This window comes from Gymnoscopelus microlampas (genome assembly GCF_963454915.1).
Source record: "Gymnoscopelus microlampas genome assembly, chromosome: 5".
NCBI lineage: Eukaryota > Metazoa > Chordata > Actinopteri > Myctophiformes > Myctophidae > Gymnoscopelus > Gymnoscopelus microlampas.
Genome location: NC_139942.1, coordinates 56,445,592 through 56,465,265, shown reverse-complemented (window position 1 = coordinate 56,465,265; position 19,674 = coordinate 56,445,592). Strand labels below are relative to the sequence as shown.

At 42.6% G+C, this 19,674-nt stretch overlaps 1 protein-coding gene across 1 annotated transcript in view; it reads left to right on the top strand.

Moving 5' to 3' along the window:
• Nucleotides 1-19,674, top strand: part of pappa2 (pappalysin 2) — a gene marked incomplete at both ends in the record, with an annotated part of 195,099 nt that overhangs the window by 149,812 nt on the left and 25,613 nt on the right. The window contains 3 exons of the mRNA XM_084057019.1: nucleotides 2,977-3,106; nucleotides 4,630-4,751; nucleotides 12,278-12,349. Coding sequence (XP_083913145.1) covers nucleotides 2,977-3,106; nucleotides 4,630-4,751; nucleotides 12,278-12,349 — 324 coding nt within the window. The remainder of the gene's footprint in view (nucleotides 1-2,976; nucleotides 3,107-4,629; nucleotides 4,752-12,277; nucleotides 12,350-19,674) is intronic.

The following is a 19,674-nucleotide window of genomic DNA, read 5'->3' as shown; positions in this document are numbered from 1 at the left end:
AACGCTCTGTCTGTACGCTGCAATGTCCTGACGATGTAGACAACGTAAGTACACCTGTACCAACGCGTATCAACCAATAAGCCCCCAGAACCCAGTGTTTGCGTTGAAGCGAATTGGACATGCTGGCCATTCATAGGTACTGCAGCTCAAAACGAATGGGGCCGCTGTACATGAACGAGCGAAAACGGTTTTGACCAATGGGCTCGACTCACGAGCCTGCACACGGGGCTGTGCACCGAGGAAACACAAACCGCGTCACAGAGGTGACGCAAAACGCGTTGCCCCTGTAATATATTTCCATATAACATACATAAATGTAAGATGACTTCACTTCACAAGTAAGCTGCAGACAGAAGAGTGGATTCAGACCATTTGTGGGCTCCAGCCTGGCTGTGTGGGGGTAGGATAAATTAGCATTGCCTTTTGTTTAACATGGAGTCACAAGGTCTCCATCCTGGCACACCCGAATTGTTGATTAGCAAGTGGATCAAAGACTGATGCAATCACCTCTCCAGATACAGACATTAACATTTCAAATGTACTTCCTCTTTTTCGTATGTGGCCACATGCTATAAGATGGGGTGTTTTGTGACTGTGTGGGTGTGTGTGTCACTCCAAGCCGTCAGGCTGTGGAGATGGCTGTGGAACTCTGTATGATGAAATAAACTGGAAGCAAGTAACCTCACTGCTGGAGTGATGTCTCATCCATTCTTCACCATCCATTCACATCTCTGGAACATCAAACTATCTTTACAATATGGCGTTATTGGCAATTAGAATAGTGCATTAAACCTGTAAATCGGTGGCTTTAAATATACCACATATGGCGTCTAAGTCGGCAGTCGCGTTGGTTTGGCTGTTTGGGGAGCGGGACGCCGATCTCCGGAAAATGCTGAGCCAGGCGGCGAAAGGACATGCGCGGTGGGGGAACTTTTGGCCTTGCGGTGGAGTGATGGATCAAGCTATCTTCCGGCGACGTGGGGGGACCACTGCAAGGACATCGGCACGACATGACGACAACTTTTCGAGGATCTACGGGGAGAGGCCCTCATCATGACCAGATCTAGGAGGCTGTAACGACTCATCTGGCTGCACAACTTATCTTCTACGGTCGCTAAAGGAGCGCGCTGCGGTGCTGACGGCAGTGCGGGGAACCTGTGGATCGACGGGGTTCTCTCGTGGCGGGTAATGTTGTGAGGATGGACGGGAGACAGCGGGTGCCAGCAGAACGTAGAACCGGCGATGAGGGGTTCTTCGTGGGGAGTGTGTTTACATTTTCTACGATCGCAAGTAGAGCGTGCTGTTGTAAAATGCAGCTATCTGTTGGACAATCTGGACACTGTACTGGGAAAGCGGCCGGGGCGAGAAAATGACGTTGAGGGAAACTACAGAGAAACATTATCGAGCGGGACATTGTGCATACGGGACCTGGGGTTATATTTTTGTGATGTTGGGGGTTTAAACTGTGGAGCGAGGGCTGCCATGGCGTAAGTGTTGTGAGGATATTTTTTTACTTTCTGGTCTCTGGTATTTTATGTGAGCTTACTTTGTGTTTTTGTTATTTCATTGGGGGTACACTGCCTTGTCTTTTCACTGTGGGCGCTTCCGTTCGTAGCTGTCATTTGTCCTTGAAGGTACAGTGTAAGCTTAGGGATAAGTATTAGGCTATCTTTGAGTATTATTTGGTGGCTCGGCGGGGGGGGCATTGACTTGGAGGGTGGTGTTATCGGTTGGTGAGTGATAATTCAACTGTATGCTGTCGGCTTCCATTGCTGGTTAGCTGTGTAATGTTTCATACTGGAGTTTAAAGGACTAACAGAGGGATCCTGCACGCTAATTGGAATTAGGAAATGAGTTTTCTGTCTATTTGTAAATCACCTTGTCACTGTACTATGTAATCTTGGTTCTTGTATGTGCATTATTCTGTATTGGATGCTGTTTGCTATTTAGTGTTCCTGAATGTTTTATTTTTGTCCTGGTTGTGTTCCAGTCAGTTGTCATGGGGGGCGGTTCTTTGTTTTTCTTTTGGAAATATACGTTTTTGCGGAAGACGTTTGGAGTCTCCCGTGGGGGGTCTGTAATATATTTCCATATAACATACATAAATGTAAGATGACTTCACTTCACAAGTAAGCTGCAGACAGAAGAGTGGATTCAGACCATTTGTGGGCTCCAGCCTGGCTGTGTGGGGGTAGGATAAATTAGCATTGCCTTTTGTTTAACATGGAGTCACAAGGTCTCCATCCTGGCACACCCGAATTGTTGATTAGCAAGTGGATCAAAGATGCAATCACCTCTCCAGATACAGACATTAACATTTCAAATGTACTTCCTCTTTTTCGTATGTGGCCACATGCTATAAGATGGGGTGTTTTGTGACTGTGTGGGTGTGTGTGTCACTCCAAGCCGTCAGGCTGTGGAGATGGCTGTGGAACTCTGTATGATGAAATAAACTGGAAGCAAGTAACCTCACTGCTGGAGTGATGTCTCATCCATTCTTCACCATCCATTCACATCTCTGGAACATCAAACTATCTTTACAATATGGCGTTGTTGGCAATTAGAATAGTGCATTAAACCTGTAAATCGGTGGCTTTAAATATACCACACCCCAAATAGGCCGCGCCCATCACACTTCACAACCCACAAGAAGGGGTGATTTCGACCCATGCGCTGGGTGAGCAACTCAGTGCAAGTGGATGGGAGGGGATATCTGGTGTCCTCTCTATTATGTTTAGCAGCTAACAACGTAAGGACACACCTGTCATGCAGTGTTGATTTCGTCGACTAAAACTATGACGAAAACATTTCGTCGACTACCTTTTTTCACTGGCGAAAACGAAAAAAAAACTAAATTCTGTGGGTTCTGGGTTCTCGGAATCTTTATCGGGAAGGAACACATTGTGTCTAAATAAAAGGTGTGTTTTGTCTCCTAACAAACGTCTCTTAATAAAAGGTGTGTTTGTCTCCTAACAGAGCACCATCCGCTGCACTAAGGACGGCCTGTGGACCAAAGACTTTGCCATGTGTTCCCGCCTCCAGGGGGCGTGCTCTCCCCCCGAAGACCTCAACTCTGTGGAGTACAGCTGTGAGGAGATGACCGTCGGTAAGTTTGTCCCTCCATCGCACCTGTATGTCTCACCATCACACCGTCTGTCTCACCATCACACCTGTCTGTCCCACCATCACATCTGTCTGTCCCACCATCACACCTGTCTGTCTCACCATCACACCTGTCTGTCCCACCATCACACCTGTCTGTCCCACCATCACATCTGTCTGTCCCACCATCACACCTGTCTGTCTCACCATCACACCTGTCTGTCCCACCATCACACCTGTCTGTCCCACCATCACATCTGTCTGTCCCACCATCACACCTGTCTGTCTCACCATCACACCTGTCTGTCCCACCATCACACCTGTCTGTCTCACCATCACACCGCCTGTCTCACCATCACACCTGTCTGTCCCACCATCACACCTGTATGTCTCACCATCACACCGCCTGTCTCACCATCACACCTGTCTGTCTCACCATCACACCTGTCTGTCTCACCTGGAGGCTTACTTAGCAGCTTGAGTGACAGTGAGATGAAACAGTCGAGTGTCATCAGCAAAACAGCGATAGGAGAGCTTGTGAGCAGAGATGATGGAGCCCACAGATTATGCTAAAGAGTACCCACTGAGCCATAGTCGGCTATTAGACCTCCGTCTAAAACAGGGTTATAATTGGTCTAACATATTTAGACGTCTATATTAGCTAATCAATGTATTTGCTTATACTGTATTAGCTAATCAAAAAAATTTCACTGTTAGACCAATTATATCCCGGTTTTAGCCTAGCCCTTTGACGTATTTTAGACGTCTAATAGCCCGAAAAATGCTCAGTGGGTAGTGTTGATTTTGACAGCAATCTTAGTTTTCGTCACAGTCTTTTGAATCAAATTCCATTTAGTATTAGTCATCATTTAGTCGACTAAATATCATAAGATTATAGTCGACAACAATGTATGTTGGCGGTGCCTTGATGGCGTCGCAATGGCTGATATACACTTGCATGCTGAAAATAGCTCACAATGCGTCGCAGCGTGACGCATTGTGAGCTTGTAGATCTGCTATTTTCAGAGCGCAACACCTGAGTGCAACCAAACATAAAATGACTTGTCTTTTAGTTCTTCTCCACTAGAACTAGACTAACATTTTAGTCTAGGTTCTTTTATTTTATTTTTTTATATTTAGTCATAGTTTTAGTCACCGTAGCTTAGTTTTTATATAGTTGTTATTTAGTTTTCGTCAGTGAAAAAATGTTGTCGACCAACATTTTTCGTCATAGTTTTAGTGGATGAAATCAACACTGGTTGTAGACCTACTGCACGTTTCCATCCAGACGCTACAGAGTAAAGGAGTAACAGTAGCAGGTGCTAAAACTCTTTATGGCGCTAACTGCCAAGTGTCCAAACCACAGATGACGGAGTGGTCTGAAATCCTGTTTTTTTTCCCTCTCTGTTTGCACATGAATAAATTCAACAGATGCAAATGAGAGCTGCATGCGGGCGAGGTATAAAGTGTGTTATTTTTTACTCTGAATCCCCCCCCCCCCCCCACACCTCTTTTCTCTTCTTGCAGGTGCTGTTTGCTACCCGACATGCATGGTGGCGTTAGACATGGACCTGCGTGACCCGGTGGTCCTGCCCAATGGGACGTCACCCGACTCCGTCAAGCACTGGATGCTGCCCACCAGGGTTCAGGTAAAACTCACCCGAAGGTCCACAAATTACTATGCGTCTCCGCCAGGCAGAAAGGCATGTCCGAGACTATGTTTTGCATCCTGTCCGTCCATCCGTGTGTCCGTCCGTCCGTGTGTGTGTGTGTGTGTGTGTGTGTGTATGTGTGTGTGTGTGTGTGTGTGTGTGTGTGTGTGTGTCTGTGTGTCCGTCTGTCCGTGAGCAGCTAATCTCCGGCACCGTTGGCCCGGTCACTGCGGAACTATGCACACACACACTCCCTGCCAATTCAGAACCTATGCCATGATTTTTTTTCAGATTGGCCTGTTATTGCGCCACCAGGAGGCTAATTTGTGCGAAACACTCAAATTACTCCTACAGATTTTGTCCAAATATCACACAAATCGGTACACAGTATCTCTATAGTCATGTGATCAAAACTGATTGATCACCATCCTGATTGCCTAAGATTGGCTTCCAAAGTTTGCAGGATTGGTTTGTTTTGACGAAAATGTCTCAAATCATGAACGTGCAATTTCCGTAAAATTTTGCACACACATTCCCACTAGGCAGAGGAAGAAATGCCACTTCAACATTTTCAAATCAGCCTCATGGTGGCGCTATAACAGGCCGATTTGCATTTTTACCTATACCTGCTCCGATCTGCGTGAAACTTTGTGCGCACACTCCCTAGAGGCTAAGGAAACCTTTGCCCTGCATTTTTCACATCTGCCTTTTAGAGCGCCACCAGGAGGCTGACCACAATTCTGCCTTTCCTCAACAACTAAGGCTGACTTTTGTAAAACTTTTTTATTTTTTATTACTCATATAGCCTAGATTCTGTCCAAATAGAGAACAGAAGTCCTGACGTCACTCGTTCATCCCCTGGTCCGTAAAGTAATTTCTCTATGGAGAATAACATTGGGTCATCATAGAATCGTCTCATATAAGAATTGTGGTCCAAAAATAAACAAACTGTCTCTGCGATATTGTCATGGAGGAGGTTCTGTATCGTTTATGATAGTCAGTCACTTATATTTGATACAGTCTGTTTGTGCCGAAAATGTAACTAATTTGGCGGAAGTAACATTATCGTTTTCTCACCGTCAGTTGATGCTTCATATCCATAAGAGTCAAACCGCCGGGGTCATTTGTTTATTTTTGGAACACAGTTCTTATTTGACGCGATATTAAACACGTCTATGGGATTCAGAATGGGGGTGGAAAACCGCGAACCAGGTAGACAAACCTAGGATGTATAAATTACGTCAGACTTCGGTGCTCTATATCACGCAATCTATAGTCATGTGATAAACACAGATCGGTCCGATTTTTCATATTCCATCCTACATGGCTAACATTGGCTTCCAAAGTTTGCAGGAGAGGATTTGAAAATAGCAGATCTACAAGCTCACAATGCGTCGCCATTCTGCACAATGAGTACTTTTACATTTGATACTTCAAGTATCTTAATGGCGATACTTCTACTTCTACTTTGTAACATGGTATATATCTACATTGCAGTATTGATACTTTTACTAAAGTAAAACGTGTGAGTACTTCTTCCTAGCCTGGTTCCAGACGAATCTGCCTTTGCAAAATTGCATGCACTTTAGCCCTCGGCAGATTAGGTCTGGCCCCCCTCCATAGAGAATGTATTTCTCTCCCGCAGAGGTTGTGCGGGACCAACCAGGGCCCAGTATTCAAATGTGGGCGGGCTTATCAACAAGGAAGCGCTGCTCTGATTGGTTCGTACAAGGAAGCACTGCTCTGATTGGTTTAAGTCTAACCAATAGAGTCCGTTTGGATCTTTTTGTAACCGCCCCTTGGAAAAAAATCTATCGTTGATAGGGACCAGACTAATATCCACGCAGTGTGTTGTGTGATATTGTCTGGCCACGCGAGCCTAACTTCTTCCATCACAGGTTTTGAGGGTCTGTTGTCTCATACAGAGGTTTACACACTATAGTTAGAGGTGAGTTTAAAGTCACAGTTCATCTCCATGACCCTGCTGGAAACATCTGGAGTTGGATGAGTAATGCTCTGCCTTTCCTCAACAACTAAGTAGTGTTTAGTAGTTGTAGTGGCCTGGGCCTGGCCTTCTAGACAGTGGTTGTAGGTACACGTCTATGGATGGCCTTGTATGAACCTCCCATGGCATAGATTTAATAGATGGTTTAATAGATTTCGTTTTTTAGATTTGAGCTAAAAAAAAAAAGCATTATTTTACACCTTGGCTATTCAAAAATAGCAGATCTACAAGCTCATAGCACGGCACCGAGTGCCGCGCTATGAGCTTGTAGATCTGCTATTTTTGAAAAGTCGTGAAAATGTATGCAAATCTTTGAATATATATTATCCGCGGCCAAATACATATAATTGTGGGGGTCCTTTACATGAAAAAGATTGAGAACCACTGATATAGAAACATACGTTATTCAGAATTTAGTAGACATGTAGAATCGGCTTCAGGCCTTAATGGGTTTAATGAGTCAACCGTCCGTGCTGCTCTCAGGTTGTCCTCTCCAAGAGTTACAGATGGATTATTAACTCATTAAATTAAACTGCTGTGTAAATGAAGAGCAACGTGAGCAAAGGTATCGGGGACCCTGCCAGGTCTTGCAAAAGAAGGTTGTTTTGGCCGTGGTGCAGGCTACAGGCGGTTTGGTTGTGAAAGCCGATCCGTTGATAAACAGCGAGGCTGAGGTTTTTTTTCCTGCTCAGAAAGATCCATCATGATGATGAATAATGGACCTAAACATCTGGCACTGCAGGGCCATGAGGACCAGGCGGGCGGCGGACCTCTAGCTGTGTAAACCGAGCTTCTGCTTCTAGACGGCATCACTTCTATTGACAGGCTTCCTGTTCAATCCATTCATTCATAGAGTTCATAAACAAGTAAAGGTGAACCGTTTGTTTACCAAATCACCTGATGGGCTTTGTCTTCTTACAGGAGAGAGAGAGAGAGATAGAGAGAGAGAGAGAGAGAGAGAGAGAGAGACCAAAATAAAATAAGTTTTACTCTTATGTGCCTGTACACAAGATGTAACAATAAAGTACAACCTTGAATCTTGAGCGACAGGAAAACAGAGAGAATGAGACATGAGTCAGAGCACTAATATGTTCGTAATTAGTTAACTTACGTAGTTCGTAAGTAAACTATTATGACGTGAGGCAAAATTTACAGTTTCTCTCTCTCTCTCTCTCTCTCTCTCTCTCTCTCTCTCTCTCTCTCTCTCTCTCTCTCTCTCTCTCTCTCTCTCTCTCTCTCTCTCTCTCTCTCTCTCTCTCTCTCTCTCTCTCTCTCGATATAGATATATAGATAGATAGAGAGAGAGAGAGACACTGTAGATTTTGAATACACATAATGTGACAGTCTTTATCTTAATGCGTCCAAAGCCAAAGCAGTTCACTTCAGTCTAACATCACTGAGCATAGATAAATAAATACCTCCCTTCAAACCTTCAGCTGGGATCAGACTGGAACGTTCTCTCTCTCTGTGTGTGTGTGTGTGTGTGTGTGTGTGTGTGTGTGTGTGTGTGTGTGTGTGTGTGTGTGTGTGTGTGTGTGTGTGTGTGTGTGTGTGTGTGTGTGTGTGTGTGTGTGTGTGTGTGTGTGTGTGCGTCAAAGCTTTTGTGTCTGTTTAATCACTCCCAACGTTTTAACCTTTCTGACAATCACACTTTACTGGCATCAACACTAAAGGCTTTCTATGACTTCATACCTCTCTCACCAATCCATTTACCACACACACACACACGCGCACACACACACACACACACACACACACACACACACACACACACACACACACACACACACACACACGCACACGTCTTACCGTGGTACCGGGGCCAAAACCTAGGAGTGTGGGCTCTTGGTTCGGGGTCAAAGCACACGGTTTGTTTTTCATTAACCCATTAAGACCTGAAGCCCATTCTATAAAATGTCTTCTAAATCCTAAAAGTTTTCTGAAAAAAATGTTTGTTGGTCAAACTTTTTCATGTCGAGGATCCCCAAAAAATATATGTATTTGGCCATAGACCCCCATCTCAAAATATGTTGTTCTTAGAAGCACAGATTTGAGTTAAAACTGTATATATATATTTAAAGATTTGCACACATTTTCAAGATTTTTCAAAAATAGCAGATCTACAAGCTTGTAGATCTGCTATTTTTGAATAGCCAAAGTGTAAAATAATGCTTTTTAGATCTAATTTATCTAAACAAATGTTCAAGATTTTTCAAAAATAGGGTCTCCCCAGAAGCAAAGATTGGAGTTAAAAATCTCTCTCTCTCTCTCTCTCTCTCTCTCTCTCTCTCTATATATATATATATATATATATATATATATATATATATATATATATTCAAAAACGTGCAAAAATGTTCACGATTCTTCATAAATAACAGATCTACAAGCTCATACGGGGCGGACGTAAAGTATAACCATTTAAAATAATGGTTAAAAGTGGTTAACATTTTTTTTTTAAATGACACAAATGCTTTCCCGGTCTTAAGGGGTTAAAAGACTAAGTTTCCCAATAGCGAACCTCTTAGGAACCTCTTTCTTAACCCTTTAAGGCTGGGGAGGGAACGCATGTGTGTTGTTTTTAAGATTTCTTTGACTACTCAAAAATAGCAGATCTACAAGCTCATAGCGCGGCACCGAGTGAAAAATTGTGAAAATATTTTATATACATTTTTAGCTTCTGGGGTCCCTGGAACAAAATATTTTTTAGATGGGAGGGAGTCCGTGGTTCAAATACATATTATTTTGGGGGTCCTTGACATGAAAAAAGTTTGAAAACCATTGATAATATGGCAAAGAAAAAAGAACTGTTAGGATTTAGAAGACATTTGTAAAATCCCCAGAAGCAAAGATTTGAGTTAAAAACTTTCGCCTTAAAAAGGTATATAGATTCAAACTAAAGATTTACACACATTTTCACAATTTTTCACAAAATAAAAATGCAGATCTACAAGCTCATAGCGCGGCACTCTATGAGCTTTGTATATCTGCTATTTTTTATATATAGCCAAATAAATCTTATACAATGACACACGGAGGCGTTCCCGGTCTTAAAGGGTTAACGTTAACGCTGGCGTAAACACTTCCCCATCATCATCATCATCATCATCATCATCATCATCATCATCATCATCATCATCATGGTCTCCCTGCCGGGTGGTCAGTCAGTCAGCCAGGTTTCCAGGCCTCCTCGTCGAGGTCATCACATAGTTGGCGGGATATCTGAGCGCTAGGCTTGCACCATATCTTCTGGCGCTATCGTTGGTATGGAGGTATTGTGTTATCTCTCCCCAAAAACCTCGTGCGGAGGCAGAGGGGAGTCACCGCTATCTCACTCTCTCACCGCTATCTAGCTATCTCTCTCTCTCTCTCTTGAACTTTGTCCGTCAATCATGGCGTCCTTTAACCCATTAAGACCGGGAACGCATCTATGTGTCATTCTTTTAGATTTCTTTGGGCTATTAAAAAAAAAATAGCAGATCTACAAGCTCATAGCGCGGAGTGCCGTGCTATGAGCAATGTCGCATTGTGAATTTTTCATTCACAATGCGTCAGCAGATCTATCCAGTGGTGGATTTGTAGATTTGATTCCAGTCTTGTTCCACAGATTGTGATCAGTTGGTATCAAAGCTGCTTGGTACAGTAGAGCAGTGGTTCTCAAACTTTTTCGTGCCAAGGACCCCCAAATAGACACTTATTAGCCCGCGGACCCCCATTTGAAAAGATAAGCCAAGGACCCCCATAATAGAAGATTTTTACGGCTCTCTAGCAGTGATTTTCAACCATTTTAATTTCAAGGACCCCCAGTTTGACATGCATTAGGGCTACGGACCCCCATTTAATGGCATGTCTCTGGGACCCCAATTCATAATGTAAAATCAATGTTAATGTAACTCTAAGAGTGTACAAATGGAACCAAATGGACCCGTCAGGGTCCATTTGGTTCCATTTGTACACTCTCAGAGTTACAGACCCATAAGGGTCCATTTGGTCCCTGTCCATCATTTAGCTAGGGACCCCCTGGAACCCCCTCATGTACCCCTGGGGGTCCCCGGACCCCACTTTGAGAACCAATGCAGCAGAGTATAATCTTCTAGAACTGCTGAAGGAATGCTGTTGATCCAGAAAACTTCATTTCAGTTAAAAAAGAGAAAAGGAAAAAAAAGGTTCTTGATCCTCAAAGGGAATCCATCCAGAAAACCCTCAAGTCTGTCTGCTACGAAAAGAACAAGAAAAACATCAAACAATCATTCTTTCATTTGTTTTATTAACGAGTGCAGCCAATTTATTTTTCTCCTTTTTTTTTTACATCCAAACACGGTGGTCAGTTTTCTTTATTATCCCTCTGTTATTTTTAGGCAGAAGTTATTGCATTACAAAAGGCCAGGGCTCCATTTAATTGGGGGGGGGGGGGGGGGGGGGTGTGTGTTCACAATGCGTCGCAATTATGAGCTTGTACATCGGCTATTTTCAAATGGCCAAAATATAGTTAATGCTTGTTTTGTAATAATAATCAAATTCTACAAAGTAGCAAGTAACTCAAGTAACTCAAGTTCTCAAGTTCTCAAATTCTCAAATGTCGTGTAACACCCATGAGATGTAGTGGAGTAGAAGCAAAAGTACTGAAAATTGGACATACTTACTAGTATAAAATACAAACACCTCCAAAACTGCACTTAAAGTACAGTATACTTAAGTAAATGCACTTAGTTACTTTACACCACTGCTCAAATCCCTTTGCAGTCATTATTGAAATTTCCGCCAAGGTGCATAATCAATTAGGGAAGAAGCAATCTGGGAACCCAGAGCTAACTGCAAAGGAAAAACAGCGACCTCTGCTTTTTGTGACTATGTCAGTTAACTCTGGGACAATGACGACGCAGCACATGTGCGCAAGGAAACCGGGGTTTAAGTCTGCCTTCAGCGCTCCACTTCCGGTGGTGCGACTACGTTTTCATTCCCACTAACAATATTTCTACACGGAACACTAACACCACTTCTCCCAGAGAACATGGATGGTTTTGGTTATAAGCCCACTTGTTTCTATGATGAAAGAGTAAGTTCAAATGTGAATATCTTTCCGTGGTTTTGTCTGCTCCGCGGGCGCTATTGTTAAATTAGTTTCGTTTAGTTTCCAGTAGGGAATGATCGACGGACACGTGAATCCCGGCCACTACATTTGATTGGGTAAAGCGCGGCCTGCTTCCTGATCTGAAGGCACACCCACTCCCACACAGTGTGTACACGTTCTGACGAACCTTCAGGACAGATTCCAATGCAGTGCAGAATCTGTTCTTGAGAGATTAGGGAAGAAGAAACGCTGTAATGCTGAGTGATTTGTCGTGTCGTGTCGTGTCGTGTCGTGTCCTAGCCTTGACGACCTGCAGACTTATGCAAAGGCTAAAATGTAACATAGATATCATGTTATGTAGACAGATGCCAGGTCATTGTTGACCTGGCATCCTATAGAGTTATAGTTATGTTATGTTATATACTATCATGTATCTTCTCTCTACAGAGCATGGTGTGCACGGGGAGGCTGCGGTGGCATCCTGACCCTCAGCATGTTCACTGCATCCAGTCATGTGAGGTAAGAGTCTGGACATCCCAACTATGCATGACGGAATTCCTGTCCTGTCCGTGTGGGTGTGTGTGGTAATGTGTGTGTATGGGTGTGTGGTAGTGTGTGCTCATGTGTGTGTGTGTGTGTGTGTGTGTGTGTGCGTATGGGTGTGTGGTAGTGTGTGCTCATGCGTGTGTTTGTGTATTTGTGCGTATGGGTGTTTGGTAGTGTGTGCTCATGCGTGTGTTTGTGTATGTGTGCGTTAGCACGAGCATATTTTACAGTCTCTGCATGTGCTAACACACATATTTTATTGATGTAGAGAATTCGAGGCACACACACACACACACACACACACACACACACACACACACACACACACCCTTTTTAAACAGCTGCACTGTGGAACATAGCGATGTGTTCACTTGTTGCGCTGACATAGGGAGGAGGAGAGGAGACGCTTACATTAACTCAAGAGTTTAATGTAAGCTACAGATCGCGCAGTTTTATACGCTTTTTTTTTTACATACGTGATCTACAGTTACTATGACATGTTAGTTACACATGCACGTTCCCAGTTAGCCTATATTATAATGTTCTGCCTGCAAGCAGTCTGACAATATATGTGAGCTGGTATGTTAACACTCTACCCGCCGGGCCCGTAGCCTACGGGCCGTGGTGCTTTTTCCTTTTTTTCGAAAACATTTTTTTTTTCTTACAATTTTCTACACAGACCATTTCATTGTAACACCACCGGAAACAGAATCATTCGGGATTCCGGTTTTGCCGATGCCGTCAGCCCTCTTTCTAATGACGAAACTGAAACTCAATTTTCTCCTTGTAGTTTTTTCTCCTCGGCGATCACTGTTTAACATAAACCGTTCTAACTACAACATGGAGGCACTGTTTGACATGCGTTCTTCAGTGGTAGAAGCAGGCAGATGTCTGCGATGTTTACAAACAGTGCACGGCTCAATTTTAAGGATTTTAACAAGGTCTATGGCGACGTGAAAAAAACAAAAAACAACAATAAAACGTTGGCACTGGTGAGTACATTATGAGATTAACCTCTGGCGGTCAATGTGTTAATAGGTATTTAAAAGACAATAGAATCCCCCGCTGTGCCTCGCAGCGTGGGGGGACAAGGTGTCGGATCGTCTGGAGCCAGGGGGGAGAGACTGGCCAATGGAATAGCAGGAAACGAATATCATATCGACCTTAACCCAGGCTGCGTATGGGACGGGCTGACGGCCGTCACGCGAGTGTTAAGGTGACCTACTGTAGAAATATAGGCGTCTTAAAGTACTACGAGGATCCTACTCAAGTAGAAGTGCTGTTACTTGACTCTTATGTACAGTGAGGGGAAAAAAGTACTCATCCATAGTTACTTTCCACCACTGGTAGTGGAGTAGAAGTAAAAGTACTGATCATTGGAAATACTCCAGTAAAGTAAAGAATACTTCAAAATTGTACTCAAGTACCAGTACTCGAGTGAATGTGCTTAGTTACTTTACACCACTGATGTCAAATGGCTTGCAGGTTTGCTGATCTATGCAAATGACTGGATCTGGAAAATTAGCTCTAGAGCAGGGGTCTTCAACGTTTTCGGGCCAAGGACCCCCTAGCTGAGGAGAGATGAAGATATAATTGTGTGTCATGTGTGATAAAATTGTGTGTCATCTCTTTACTTGGTCTGCTCTTTTTTCCCTCTACATCAAACCTCTTTAGCCAAAAATAGCAGATCTACAAGCTCACAACGCCTCGCGCTGCGAGGCGTTGTGAGCTTGTAGATCGGCTATTTTTGGCTAAAGTTCTCCTCAGAAAAGGGATGCTAGGGTTCAAGTAGTTAATGTAAAAAATATCATATTACACAAAGATTTGGCGGACCCCCTGTAGTAACTTTGAGGAACCCCTAGGGGTCCCGGACCCCCTGTTGAAGACCTCTGCTCTAGACCGGATCACACTGGATCTGGTGCTGTAAATAAATAGATAAACGAAAACCATGCTTTCCACCGTGCGGAAGGCCTGGTGATGCAAGGGTTAAGCTTTACTGTAGCTATACCAACATTTAGCTTTGTTGCAACTTTCTGTCATAGAATGTTAAGCTACAACCAGTCAGAGAATAATCTCACAATCATCCGAAAAAGGAGGTTTTCAAGTTACTAGATGTGTAATATATACTGTGTTAGCTACTGTTAGACCCTCCAGATAAACGCAGGCAAAAATCCATGATTATGCGGGCTAAAACTCTTGATTATGCGGGCTAAAAGACTTGATTTTGCGAAGAAATATGCAGGTTTTTTATTTTATTTTATGCGGTGAAATTGCGGGAAGTTGCGAAATATGCGGCAATGTGCGAAATATGCAATATGCGAAAAGTTGCGAAAAATGAGAAATATGTGAAAAGTTGCGATGCGCATATTATGCGATGCGGCCTTTTTGAAAAAACGTTACCCCCGCATAATTATGCACCATTTCGCTGATTATGCGGTAAATTCTGCGATCGCATAATCGCATAATAATGCAGCACATCACAGCACATAATGTGCTGTGAGCGGGCGAGCGAGACTGTCTTGCTAGTTAATCGAATGCGGATGCGCTCGTTTTCTGACGGAAAAATATATATAGAAACGTTGCTCATAACATGGTCTTCAAATATACCTCGGCAGCAGCTGTTAGTAGCTATAGTACCAGAGCGGGGGGCCGGGCCACCCCAGCGAGGCCCAGAAAAAAAACACTGTTAGAATCAATTCACTGTCAAATAGCGATAACAGCACCGTTTGTTCAGCAGCTTATTATTGGTATTTTAGGTTCCATGAGCAATCAGGAAGCAGAGAAACCAAACTGGCAACCGGCCGGCCTCTCTGCTGCAGATGCTATAAGGCTAAGAACACTGGTTTGCTGCTTGTTGTCATCTGGCAATTTGTCCATTTCCTTTTATCAGCTAATCCATTAGCCTTGGCCAGTCCCAACATCAAGAGATGGATCTCTGGACAGCTTTTAACTCATTTAGGCCCGGGAACGCAGATCTGTGTCATTGTTTTAGATTCCTTTGGGCTATTCAAAAATAGCAGATCTACAAGCTCGTAGCGCGGCACCGAGTGCCGCGCTACGAGCTTGTAGATCTGCTATTTTTGAAAAATCGTGATTTTTTTTTTTGTGCAAATCTTTGAATGGCCGTGGACCCCCCCCCCCCATCTCAACATATTTTGTTCCAGGGACCCCCCAGAAGCTGTAACAGAGTTTAAAAAAAAAATGTTTGTTTTAAAAAAATACATATTCAAAGATTTGCTAAAAATGTTCCACAATTTTTTTAATAAATTGCAGATCTACAAGTTCATGTATGATCTTGTATATCTGCTTTTTTTTTGTTGACAGCCTAGTAGTATAAGATAATGATTTAAAGTGGTTAAACAGATGCGTTCCCGGTCTCAATGGATTAAAAGGCTTCCCGGAAAAAACTATTTCTACCTGTCTTTTATCAGGCATCAAATGTGCTTCACAGTTTGATCATCTCTGGTTACTGGTACCTGCCTGGTGATTACAGCAGAGCTTCAGACTGTCTGGCTCTCTGTTAGGATCCATGTGTAGTTAGACATGATTACACCATACATGTGCTCACGGCCCTGACAATGTGTAACAGTTTAAAAACACTGACTGTGAAGTGCACTGTATCCTTCCAGTGGTGGAAAGTAACTAGTTACAACAAGTAACTGAGTACATAACATTACATTACATTTATCAGACACTTTTATCCAAAGCATTCAACATAGGTAGGGAACAAACTACTAATCACCAGAAGTCTGAAGTGCATTCTCTTCTAAAACAAGCAACTAAGAGTATACCTAGCGCTAAGGTAAAAGTGCAATATATCAGCTACCTACTTTCATAAACAGATGAGACAAAATAGCAAAATCAAATGAACAAGAGCTAAAACAAATAAGTGTATCGATTAAACAAGATCCAATAAAACAATAAAACAAGAGTTTGTACAACTAGTTAACAACAAGTAGGCAAGGCAAAGAGGAAGTAGGAGTAGCTCTTTAATAATGCACTTTTACTTTTGAAAAGCATTAGTTGTGCTACAGTAGGTCGTGGTAAAGGTATTACATTGAGCATCTAGCTACATGAGAAACTGGCGGCCCGGGGGCCACATGCGCCCCCCCCCCACCTTCTCTTCACTTCATAGACCAATTATTTGTTTACTAACATTTAGACTGGACACACAGGTGATTGTTTCACGCAATCAATTTCCAACCTGTTGTTTCGGGATACGCTGGTTTCAGCACACCCCAACCCCCTCTTGTGTGTTGGCTAGTGAGGCGCGTCCTAGCGAGACCTGACAGAATGGGTTTCATTGCGCGCATACTGGTTGCACGCATACTGGTTCTTATCAGTGTGACGTCGTCTGTTAAGGGGTCTATGCGGCTCGCAGGTTAATATCAGAATACTGATATATTATTGATTTCAGCTGTTATGATTCCAAACATGCAAACATGACCGGCTTTAATTACTTCAGTCTATATTAGTAGCTTAATGACTGGTATTACAATTATGTTGTCTTTTGTATTACCAATGTATTTGTATTTAAGTTCATAAACTTAACATAAGTATAACTAAATGCATTTGACATTTAAAAAATATATGCTTTTCAGGATTTCAATTCAAAAATCGCAGCGCGACGCGTTTTGAGCTTGTAGATCGGCTTTTGTTGCTACTTTTGTGTGACATAGTATGGCGTAAGTATGGCATTCATTTACGAAAAAAAAATACGGGGATAAGAGCTAGGTTTCTGCCCGACAGTATATTATGCAATGTGTCCCTCTGGAGTGAGTGTGTAAATATAGTGGCCCTCTCCATCATCAACGTTGCATCAAGCTTATCTCAACTTGAATTGGTCTTGACTGTAGATATAAGCACTATAGATGTGTTGTTCTGCTTCTGCATTGTATCCACCACCATTATTATCCCATTATCTATGATTATGGTCTTCAACAGGGGGCCCGGGACCCCTAGGGGGTCCTCAAAGTTACGACAGGGAATCCGCCAAATCTTTGTGTGATATGATATTTTTTACATTAGCCACTTGAACCCTAGCATCCCTTTTCTGAGGAGAGCTTTAGCCAAAAATAGCAGATCTACAAGCTCACAACGCCTCGCAGCGCGAGGCGTTGTGAGCTTGTAGATCTGCTATTTTTGGCAAAGAGTTGTAGGTGTGGAGGGAAAAAATAGCAGCAAAAGTTTATCTGAAACACCATTGTATAAAATATAGAGGGGGTCCTTGCTTCATCTCTGTCTCAGCTAGGGGGTCCTTGGCCTGAAAACGTTAAAGACCTCTGATTTAAGCACATCTTTATATTTTACGCCGTAAAAATAAATAAAGTCAATTTCATTATCATTTTATCACCCCCCCAATATCATTTGAGTGGTTATATTACGGTACATATTTGAGCAGTTATATTACAGCACATCATCTGAAATCATAAACCCGGAGAATCTCATTCGGTCAAACTGTCACGTTAAGGTTTTTCGGCGAAGCCTGGAACTACGGATGGAACACATAAACTGTTGATGTCTCACAGTATTAACCCATTAAAGCCCGGGAACGCATCTGTGTCATTTTTTTAGATGTATTTGGCTTGTAGATCTGCACGATTTTTGAAAAATCGTGAAAATGTGAGCAAACATTTTGTAACTGAAATCTTTGCCTCTGGGGGGATTCTACAAATGTCTTCTAAATCCTAACAGTTTTCTGAAAAAAACGAGTGTTGCTATAATATCAGTGGCTCAAAAACTGTTTCATGTCAAGGACCCCTAAACATTGTAAGTGTTTGGCCGCGGACCCCCATCTCAAAATATGTTGTTCCAGGGACCCCCGAAGCAAAGATTTGAGTAAAAATTGTAGCTTTAAAAAAATATATATTCAAAGATTTTGCACACATTTTCACGATTTTTCAAAAATAGCAGATCTACAAGCTCATAGCGCGGCACTCGGTGCCGTGCTATGAGCTTGTAGATCTGCTATTTTTGAATAGCCAAAGTGTAAAATAAAGCAAAGATTTGAGTTTAAAATGCTGTTTCAAAACGTATGTATATTCAAAGATTTTCACACATTTTCACGATTGTTAAAAAAAATAGCATATCTCACCAAGCTTGTATATCTGCTATTTTTGAATAGCCCAAATAAATATATTTTTTTAAATGACACACGAGATGCATTCCCGGTCTCAATGGGTTAAAATATTCCCGCTACCTGCCAGCCAGCGCTGCATTTTCCCCTTCCACCTTCCCATGAATGTTGCTAGGCAAAACAGTTGCTTATAACCCCACCACTCCATGACAACACTGTAAATTATACCACAGCACATGTGCTGCACACGCTCCATAACAGATCTCATCCAGATGGCGTCTATGCCTCGCTCGCTCTCTCGCTCTCTCTCTCTCTCTCTCTGTCTCTCTCTCTCTCTCTCTCTCTCTCTCTCTCTAGATTTCTTTGGCTATTGAAAAATAGCAGATCTACAAGCTTGTAGCGCGGCACCGAGTGCCGTGATATGATCTTGTATATCTGCTATTTTTGAAAAAAACGTGAACATTTTTGCAAATCTTTGAATATATATATATATATATATATTTTTTTTTTTTAAGCGAACATTTGTAACTCAAATCTTTGCTTCATGGGGGTCCCTGGAAACAAAATATTTTGAGATGGGGGTCCGCGGCCAAATACATAACATTTTGGGAGGTCCTTGACATGAAAAAGTTTGAGAACCACTGATATTATGCCGTAGCAACACAAGTATTTCAGAAAACTGTTAGAATTTCTCTCTCTCTCTCTCTCTCTCTCTCTCTCTCTCTCTCTCTCTTTCTCAGTCCAAAAGGTCAACAGAGGCATTGGACCTGCTGTCTTTCCCTTCCCATGCAGGCCAACATCGATCTCCGTAGCATCTACAATCAAATGTCTTCTAAATAAACAAACAAAAAACTGTTTTCTGAAAAACGTACGATGTCAGTGGTTCTTAGACTTTGTCATGTCAAGGACCCCCAAAATTATTTGTATTTTGCCGTGGACCTCCATCTCAAAATATTTTTGTTCCAGGGACCCCCTCAGAAGCAAAGATTTTAGTTTCAAATGTTCGCTTAAAAAAAATATATATACACATTCAAAGATTTGCACACATTTTCAAGATGACAAATAAAATAGCAGATCTACAAGCTTGTAGCGCGGCACTCGGTGCCACGCTACGAGCTTGTAGATCTATTTTTGAATAGCCACATGAATCTAAAAATGACACAGATGCGTTCCCGGTTTTAATGGATTAATGGAGAGAGAGAGAGAGAGAGAGAGAGACAGA